The sequence below is a fragment of the Pleurodeles waltl genome, chromosome 1_2 (genome assembly GCF_031143425.1).
Source record: "Pleurodeles waltl isolate 20211129_DDA chromosome 1_2, aPleWal1.hap1.20221129, whole genome shotgun sequence".
Taxonomy (NCBI): Eukaryota; Metazoa; Chordata; class Amphibia; order Caudata; family Salamandridae; genus Pleurodeles; species Pleurodeles waltl.
This window is the reverse complement of record NC_090437.1, coordinates 480,423,307-480,434,014: the sequence shown is the minus strand read 5'-3', so window position 1 is coordinate 480,434,014 and position 10,708 is coordinate 480,423,307. Positions and strand designations below refer to the sequence as shown.

Below are 10,708 nucleotides of genomic sequence, written 5' to 3'. Positions count from 1 at the left end.
CCAACACTTCAAAAAGGAAATGTTGGCAGCCATTTGGGACTCGGCTTCAGCTGAGTCCCTGACAAAAAGGTAAGAAATTAGAAAAGGGGCCAGGATAGGGACACCCTGACCTCTTACCTCTGGTGCTGGCGTCCCAAAGGGACCCCCCAGATCTAAAAAGCATTTTTTTTATTTTTGCAGCAGATCTGGTGAAACAAAACCCCACAAGAATGGTCTCCCACGCTTGTTTTATAAACAACCCCCGGTTTGCCGTTTTAATGCAGAAGGGCGGCCTGGCCCCCGCAGCCCGGGGGACCACCACCTTTCTGGGGCACTAAACACAAACAGTGCAAGGGGCCGTTCAGCACCCCCCCCCCAGAGCCACTGGGACCGCCACCTCCCTGGGGCACACATTTTAAAACATAGAGGGGTCTGTTTCACCACCTTCCCATGGCTGTTAAAGTTGGAGGGGGGCTGCATGCCCCCTCCCCCCCCTTTGAGGAGCCAATGATGGCCCTGGGCCAACTTAGTAATTCTGAGATAGAGGCATGGTTCAGTCCCCCTTCCTGGGGCATATGAGATTCCATCCTCGGAGGCCCAAAGAGAGCAGTTTTCCAGGGACCCCATCCCCCTAGAAAACTATCTTGTTTCCTGCCCTGGAGAGAGCAGGAATGTAAATTTAATGACTTGCCTGCACTCGTCTGAATAGGGAACACACCTTTGCTCCCTTCTGGTGGGAGCAGAGAATAAAGATGGTATTTCTGAGTGAGAACAAAAGAACATAGTCGGCTGCCGCCAGACCCAGGATGGGTGTTGGTAGGAAACCGGCAGGGCTCATGGGGGCCATGGGCCTCCCCCTATGGCTCCCAATGAAGGGCATGTTATGGGTGCCCCAGGTCCGCACTGGGGCACCCAGAGTAAAATAATGGCTGTCACCCACCTGCACCCAGTAAGGGTGCTCACTTGGGATCTGGAGGGGGCTGAAGTGGCAATGGCCCTTCCCCCACAGGCCCCAACATTAAATAATGTTAAATAATGTGTGTGTGCCCCAGTTAGGCAGCGTGGCACCCAGGTGAAAGAATGATGCTCCCACCGGCACCCATGGGTGCAGGCTGAGGTGTCGGCAGGGGCCACGAGGGCCCCAGGGGTTCCCACACAGGCCCCAAAATCAATATGAAGTGTGGATGTCCCGGTTAGGACCGGTACACTAAATACAAAAAAAAAAGAATAATAAATGAGCAACAGGAGCCACACATTTATTATTATTCACTGATCTGGGCAAGGAGCACCCCATAATGCCCTGGGAGGCCTTTCTAGTAATATATTTTGATCCTAGTGGTGCCTCTAGAAGGGGCAAGGGCATCCTCAAGCATTTTTCAATGTTGTGGGAGGCTTTAGGGAGCGCAGTAGCCCGCCAGCAACATTTAAAAAAAAGTAACAGTAAGTCTCTTGGATTATTGAATCCATGGCCCACGCTTACCATAATTTTTAAAGCACTCTGTGCTGGAGCTGTATGCTGTTCAGCTAGAGTGCAGGGACCCCTTATGGTTGATTGCATGGCTGCATTTTGTGGTCTGATAAAATATTTAATATTTAAAAAAGACTGACAGACAGTTTAATATTTTTTGTGAATTATTTACTAGAAATATGTTATGACAATCACTATTATTAAACATTACAATGTTTAAATTTATAAAATATACATTTTGTTATAGTTGTTGGTGATTATTTGACAAAGCCAATAGGTCTGATTTATGTATGTTGCTGTGCTGACCCCTTGATAAAACCAATAGGTCCACTTTTTATATTTTAATGTTCAGGCCTTTTGACAAAGCCAGAGGGTCTTCATTACTTACAATAGCACATTTACATTGTTACATGGCATAGTCGTCTTGGGAGCCCAACCCCACACTGTGCACAGTGATGGACATCTTACATAAGTGATGTTATAGTCAGAAATTATAATAATATCCTACTTTCCATTTAAAGAAATAGAAATACACTAAAAAAACAAAGGTTAAGCGAACATTATAGTTCAGTGAAAATGTCAGTTAAAACATATTGTTTAAACTAACAAAATCATGGAAATTCACCAGTTATAGTTATGTCAAGTAACTATAACATGTGCCCTAAAATATATTATAGAAGGAGAGATTGTGAGAGTGAGTGTAAGAGAGAGAGTAATAAAGTCAGATTTAAAATATTTGTAAATAATAAGAAATGAAAATAATGATAAGGTGTTATAAAATAAAATTAGTGGTTTGGAGATTTGCCCTCTGATAAAAAACGTAAAGTTAAAGAGTTTTTGAATGATGCGTGTAAAATCATAAATAAAATATACATTAACTAATTAAGTATAAATTTATATATGCACCTGTAATTTAACATTATCCACAAAAGTTATTCAAACAAAAACGAAAGCAGCAGTACATTAAAAAAACTTAATAATAACTTTATATTAGAATATGGGAAAGTTATAATGGTGGATGAAATAATGGTAAGTTTACCTGGACGATTTGGTGACAGTAGATATAATGGAGGCAATATATAGTTACGGTGATATTCTGGAGGTCAGTTAGAAACATACAAATGCCAGTGGCCAGTTTTTCCTGGACTCAGGCCTCAGTCTGAACTTGGCGGCAACCAAAGCCAACCGCTGTGCTGACGGTGAACAAAAGACCCCCAGTGGCGGGGTGCCTCACACCACCGAATAATGATGCCAAAAACAAAATCAGCTAAAAAAATTCACAAACAACACTCACCGCCACGCACAACGACGGCTGAAATGCAGGACACAGCACCCGGCCACCATCCCTACTCACACCCTGCCCACCAAATAATAATGCACAATTCACTGTGGCGGTCAGTGAATGGAGAAGGACCATTGGCTGTACCGACCGCCGCACTCAGCAATGGGAACTGCCAACAACAAAGGCACATATTGGCCCATTTGAAAAGAAACACACCTGACACACATCCACACCACTATAAGACACACACATACACACCCCATAATCCTTTGCAACGCCAATAGCACAACACAGATTGACATCCCAGAACACAGACACTGAACAAACCATCACACAAGTCACACAGAAACAATATCACTACTCAAACACAAACACTGAACACCCACCACCACAAACCACACTCCCAACCACACAATAGCACCATCACCAACTCACCTACAACACACCACACATAACACACACCATGGCACCCCCTGCCCCTGAACCCTGAGGTGCCTGGCTGCCCCATTGATGCCCCTGCCCACTGGAGCCTTTCAGTCATTGTGGGACTCAAGTGTGGGCTTTATTTGCCCTTCAGGACTTTGCTTTTGGACTGGCCTACGGTCTTGTTTGGACACTGTACTTGTTTAATTTATTTTATTCATTTGATACATCTGGCCAACAGACTTGTTGGTTAAATTTTGTCCCGTTGTCCAGCGTTTAACTGTGGGTGAGTGGTGTCCGCAGGTGTGTGCATTTGTACAGATGTATGATGGCACAGGTCTGGTAAGTACATTTTATTTGGGTATGTAAGGCTTGGGGTGGTGGGAGGGGTTGGGTGTGCATTGTGGTGTGGGTGGGTCGTGGAATTGTGCCCTTTCCTCCCATGTGTGCTAGGCTGCGCTAATTACCATCGTCATCTTCATCGGCAGTCACGGTCCTGGAGGAATATGGCAAGGAGTAGCACCGGCATTACTTCCAACTCTTGCTCCATGTTGGCATCAGCGTGTTCTGTGGGCCTCCGGTGAGTGTTTCCCTTTCTAGGGGTCATTTCCGCCAGGCATTGCATGGTGGTGGATCCCGCCCCGGACGTGCTGGCAGTGTGGTGGTTCATAATATGGTGGCCGTGTTGGGCCTTTCCGCCAGTCTAAAGATGCCCTCGCCATTGGCGGAGGCGCTCCCAGAGTGGCAGTGCATGGTTGGGCCACTGGCTGTTTCTCATGTGCTTCTTTATTTGGCGATATGGACCGCCAGCCTGTTGGCGGTAATTACCGCGACCACTGGAAGTGTGGTCTTTACCACCAGGTTCAAAATGCCCACCTCAGTCTCTTTTTAGATTCTCTTCAGACCTGTAGGTAGCGATCTCTGATACAGCACACTGTGCAGGTTTCTGTCTCCCATATTTCACCAGCTGCTTCCCTTTAATATTTTGCATAACACTAGCTGTAGTCAACCTTCTAATGATTCTGTGACACCAGTACTTCTTGGTATTTCTCATGGCTAGTCGTTACAGTGACAAGTTTCATTAAACTTTCATATTTCCTTTATATCTGTTGCTATACCCCATAGGTATTTAAATCCTTGATGTTGTAACTGCCTGCATGTACCTATTTCTACCAATTCAGTAGGGTGAGGGCACTGTGAGACACAACTAACATCACAGAGCTAAACTAGGGTCACAGATCACCGACACATTTCTGCTACGCCAGAATGTACGGCAAGACTTGGTAGTTCTGTTACACCAACTCACTGTGGACAGCATCATCACAATTGAAAATAAAATGTACGTGTCTCTCTAAATGTGTTTTATTGATGGCACTGTCAGTGGGGGCAGCTGGACGGTATCAAGGCTTTTTACCTTCCTGTGTACCACAAGTCGAAGCCTACGTATATTTCCAACCTGCTTACCTGAGGAAATGTACCTGTCTCCATGAAGACCAGCATTTAAACAATTGAAATGCCTAATGGATGGAGAAAACAATGACGTGGCAAAGTGGTGTCAGGCTGTATTACCAAAGGTAATACAGTGGGAGGGTGTTATCAGCATGTGACAGCAGTAACTGCATTAGAATGCCCCTTCCTTATATCATTTTAACACCTTTCCAATTAGATGTTTTTGTGTATTTTGAACTGGATTTCAGATGCATGATAAAAATTACAACATGTACAGACCTTGTTTCATTCACGGTTATTAGCACACCATAACTGAATGAGCATTCAGATCAATTGAAAAAATGCATGTGAAAAATATATTTTTATGTTTAAAAGACTTTAACTAGCAAGATTTACAAGCAGGTTCAAAAATATTAATGAAGTAAGCAATAATTACAATGTATGAGAAAATCCAATACATAACGAAAGTCTTTATAATTTTAAGTAGGAGGGGAAGGGAGAGAGATAAGGAGAGGAGATTTCACTTATTGTAATAAAAATAAATCTGTCCCCACAAACTGTAAAACTAAAAACAATACATTAAAATAATACTAATATTTGAGTAACATCAACAATAATAAGTATAGATTTGTAAAAAAGCATAATTGGCAGAGAGATAATACATTCATGGTGGTTGGAAATTTTCAGACACACTAGAATTGGTGGATGTTTCACAATTCACAACATTATTGAGGAAAGAGGATAAAGGCAACCACAACAACCGAGCATTATGACAAGGAGAGCACTGGGAGATAAATAAGGTATCCATTTTACGATGTGAGCAAATACAATTTCACCAGGTCTTATATGATATGTGCGAGGAACACATCCAATTAAAAGTAATTTGTTGAAATGCAATTGCTAAGAAAATATCAAGTGGTCTACAGATAGGGAAGGAGGGGGAAAACTCAGTAGTTCAAGTGCCTAAAAAGAGATGGAGAATGTCAAAAGTATGTTGTATGTGAAATAACCGTTTAATTTGCGCCTACACTTTATGCCAAAAAGAAAGATTATTGGGACATCTAAGTAAAATATGCATCGGATCACAGTTAGAAAAGTTACAGGACCAGCATTGGGACAAAGTATTTAGAGAAATTTTAAACATTGAGTGGGGTTAAAGTAAAGTCTAGAACAGAGATAAAATAGAGTCTGAGTAATACTAGCTGTTCTAGAAATTTCATGAATACGTGGCCAGATCTTATTCCAGAAGGAAGGGTGCTAGCTCACCCCAAGATATTTTTCCCAAAGGAGTTCAGGTTTGGACTTGGTTCGAGAAGGAGATGGTGGCGAAGTAGTTTTATAAATAATAGATGCCATATGAAAAATATATGTGATAACACATTTTCTCACAGTTACCCATCACTACATCAAGAACAGCATAGACACAATAGACTTCACGTTCACTTGTTAAAGGAAAATACTGTTTTGTTCAGGACCTTAGTCAAAGCTCTCTTGACTTCTTTGTTTCGAATACTATAGACAAAGGGGTTGAGCAGGGAGCATCCCATTGTGTACAGCACGCTGATGATGATATCTTTATTGAGCAAATAGATTGAGGCTGGACGAATGTATATGTACAAGAGTGGGGCATAGGTCATAACCACAACAAAGAGGTGGGAGGAGCAGGTGGAAAATGCTTTGGATCTCCCTTCCCTTGTGCGCATTTTCCAGATGGCAGAGATGATGAGGATGTAAGAGATGACGATAATGAAGAAGGGAGTCAGCAGAAACAGTGATGTCTCAATCAAAAGCAGAAGCTCATTTAGGGATGTGTCTGAGCAGGACAGCTTGAAGAGAGGTAAGAGGTCACAAAAGTAGTGCTGTATCTCATTGGATTCACAGTAGAATAGTCGAGATGCCGGTATACTGTGTGCTGTAGAATGTACAGAGGCGATCAGCCAAGATCCAGCCACTAGTCGTACCTGGATTCTCTTATTCATCAGCAAGGCATAATGCAATGGTTTACTGATGGCAATGTACCGATCAACAGCCTTGATGGCTAACAGACAGAGAGTCGTGTTACCAAAGGAAACTAAGAAATGGAGCTGCAGAAAGCATCCAGCGAAAGAGATACTTTTCTTTTTTGAAAAGATATTGGCCAGCAATTTGGGAGCTGAGCAGGATGTCAGGCCGATGTCCATTAAAGCCAAGATGCTGACAAAGAAATACATAGGTGTGTTGAGCTGAGCATCCACTTGAATGATGAAAATGATAGTCCAATTTGCCACTTGGGATATCAAGTACATTGTTAGAAAAGCCACAAATAGAATGATCCTGTGTTCTGGAGGCTCTGATAATCCGAGGAGGATAAATTCGGTTGGACCACTATGGTTCCCTTTCTCCATTGGTCTAAACAATTGGCCTTTTAGGGAAAAAGTTTTGAAGATTGAAATGTCAAACAGTCACACACATGCTACATTGTTTTTTACTACATTAGATAATGTGGCAGACTATCAGTGCCAGTAGCAGTTGATAGATTATCTAATGGGAACACAAGAATAGGCGGAATGTAACATAAGCAATAGAATACAGTGAGACTGGCCACAAAAGTAGGGACAATTTTGAGACATGCAGTAGAAGTAGGAGGATAAATAAGAATGGTTAATGTAGCAGGCCCATATTGTAACTGATTTAAAAATTAATATCTGATATTCTGGAAGCAAGTGCATTGCTTTAGTCATTGTGAATTGTGGTGCAACTTATGCACTCTGTGCATCAGACAGGCCAACAACAACAAAAAATTTGCAAAGACTCACAGAAGTCAGATCTCTGAACAAACACATTATGGTCTTGTTTTGAAAGGACATTGTTGACCTTCATCAGAAACTGACAAGAAAAGGAAGACAAACAAAGGAGACCGCCTTGTTGCTGAATTTACCTAACAATTGACTGTTGAAGAACATTTCAATTTACTATTGTGGGTGTCAATCTTTGTCTACCTTTAGATATATCAATTTAGTGGACTTTGAGTGCTAGAATGACAAATACCACGCCAAGCAGTGAGTGAACTGCTTTGTAATGCCTGTTTTTTCGGCTCCAGCATGAGAACATCTAGTCCCTTAAGAAGATTTAAAAACATATTTGAGGGATTTCGGATCTCTTGCAGAAATCAGGAATGAGTCACCAACACTGCACTCTCTCATATACTGTTGCCTTCCTTCTAAAGACTACCTTTTTCAGTATTCACTTCACTTCTTTGATGCCTAATTCCTGCTTTCTTTGTGTGTTCAGTAGCAGTATAGATGTTAGATTTTCTCAGATTAAGGTTGTGACTCGTCTAGCTCATCAGATTCCTGGTGACAACAAGATGAAAGAAGAAGGACTGTTAAGCTGATCACCCAGCAGAGAAGACTGTAGACACCAACTGATTTGGCCCCAGCCCTACCAGCCTGTCTGCAGCTTCAGAAGCCCTGCTACAAAAAGACAATGCATCCTGTAGGACTAGCTACCTCTCCAACCCCCAGAGGACTGCCTACCCACCAGTGGACCAAGAACTCCCGAGGACAGAGGCATTGTCCACAAGAAACTCCAAGAAGGGCTCCAGAACTGCCTCGGATCAGCGAGTGCTGCCCACTCTGCACCCGACACCCATGGCCCATGTCTAGGTGGCCCACAGGTCCAGAGCAGGTCCCTGCCACCTCCTGGCCAACACAACAATGCCTGCAGCCTAAATCCGGAGGACCCCCCCAACCTCAAGGTACCCCTGCACCTGCAACCCCCTGGCCTTGGAGAATCTGACCAGCGGTCCAACAACATTGAGCAGGCAGCCCTCTTCCTTGCCCAGCCCTTGGTTTCCCGGAACCGCCCCCTGGACCCAGCCTGCAGCCCCCTTGTGACCCCCGGGGTTCCCCTATTGGAAAGCATTGGGAGCCTGACACTGTGTTTTCACCCTACACTCAGCCGCCCCTACGCCACTTAGGATGTGTGTTTGGAGCTGACCTGTGGCCCCCCCAGTGCTCACCTAAACCCCCCAGGTATGCCCTCTGAAGTCACGAGTATTTACCTGCTGGCAGATCTATTTCCGAGTGCCCTAGTCTCAATAGGATCCTATTCTAAACCCGACAGCAACTTTGGCCTCTGCACCTGGCTGATCCTGTGTTGCTGGTGGTGTGTGCTTGGGGTTAAATTGATTCCCAGCCAGTGAACATCCTAACCCCTGAAGACTGAAACTGTTAGTCAAGTACTTACCGCAAAACTTCACTAGCACTTCTTCCTCCCAGCACTGTATTAAAAATTGCACTGTCAACTTTTGAAACAGAAAATTGCTGCTTACTTGTAAATCGTTTTCTTTGCTAAATCTAAACAAAGTGGTGTTGACATATGCTTGGCACTTACTTGCAAATGTACTTACCCTCACAAAGATCTCTTTGGTTCTAGAAATAAAGTAACAAAATAGATTTTTGCTCTATAAAAACAATTGGCCTGGAGTTAGACATTCAATGTGTGCTTCATGTATTGCCTGTGTGTGTTCAACAAATACTTTGCACTACTCTCTGATAGCCTAACTGCTCGACCACACTACCACAAAAGAGAGCGTTAGTATTATCTAATTTAGCCTCTGTTAAGCCTCTGGGGAACCCCTGCACTCTGTGCACACTATATCTCATTTTGATATAGTATATACAGAGCCAGCTTCCTACACACGAAAAAAGTAAAAAGACTTGCTGTATGTTCAATGTACTTTATGAAAGGGGATGGATCACTGTCTGGCAGCGATAATCAAGAACTCAGCGACATGACCTGTGGGTGGGGATGGATATGGGCCATTGCTGTTCTTGTAATGTGTTTGACAATTAGCATGAAAAATTAAAATAAATCTTTGGAAAAAAGAGTCTTCATTATTAATTTTGACATATTACGCCTATTATGCACTCCTACTGGCTCCTATTCATCAATCAGAAAGGTATAATCGTATTAGACAATTCCAAATTATTTACTGCATTTGAAAATAGCTTTCAATGGTCTTCTCCTTCTTCAATGGCATAGGCACATATTTGCGACGTCTATCACGAAACCCAATATGCTACCCAATATGCTCCTAACTTTGGGTACAAATTTCAGGACTGTGTTTCCTATATTCATTCCTACCCTGGACTACATGAAGTAAGTTGCCAATGGGAAGACCCAGATCCACACCCAGTTAGGTGCCACTTGAATGAGTTCTGCTCATTGACCTTCATCTGTATGGTTCAAAACCTACAGAATGGCTATATTTTTAGCTTTGATCCACCAGGTTTGATAAACAGAACCTCTGTTAAACATAGCTAGGTTCACCTGGAAATCCTACAAGTAGTGCTCTCTGGGATCATTATGTAACAAGCAATGAGTAGGTCCCAGCACATCGTCCATATTCTACTAGAAGAGCAATTTCTCAGGGATTAAGGTGAGTGTTCAAACAAATCTCAGCAGTCCTTCATGTAAGCCAGTGTTTCCCAGGCCCCCCAGAGCCTATTTTAATTCAGTGCATGAGTAATGTATTGTGCATTAATGCACACTTCCTTCTTGCAACTCGTTTTTTGCAAACATTTATTTTTCAATATTTTTTGCCCATTGCCAATGTGCTTTTGATTCTCACAGCCATGACCTCAGGGGATGCTGGAGACCTTCCACATGTGGTGGGGGAGGGGTTCTCCTCCTGTTGGCTGGTTTGGTAGTGCAGCACTTGGGCATTGGTGTTCAGATGGTCATGGTAGAATGAAGGCTGTGGAATTACCACTTTACCCCAATTTTAGGTCTGGAAATCTTCCAAGTGGTGTATTACCTGCAGTGATTGGGGAGTCCAGACTGCCATCCACAACATGAAGGGCAAGTCCTGCACTGGCTGCCACTGGGAATTGCCTTATGGCCAGTAGTTACGTTTTGGTAGGTCAAGGCGATAGGTCATTTTTAATGTTAGATTTTGAGGATTAGCAAGTGTGAACTGTTCAATGAGGCCCCCACTCTCATCTGAAGAGGTTTATACACCAGAGGTACATTTTTTATTTCTGCTTCAATGGGAGTGTGGGTCAGAGAGATTTGCTTTCAGGTCCTTCTTTGGGGTTCCTTGTTTGTTGTATTGCAGATAATGC

The 10,708-nt window shown here is 43.1% G+C and overlaps 1 protein-coding gene across 1 annotated transcript; it reads right to left on the bottom strand.

The window, feature by feature from the left end:
- Positions 1 to 6,040: 6,040 nt before the first annotated feature.
- Positions 6,041 to 6,886, bottom strand: LOC138254723 (olfactory receptor 1f45-like). Its single transcript, XM_069205821.1, has one exon. It carries the CDS (start codon positions 6,884 to 6,886, stop codon positions 6,041 to 6,043), a length of 846 nt encoding a protein of 281 aa, XP_069061922.1.
- Between the last annotated feature and the right edge of the window lie 3,822 nt (positions 6,887 to 10,708).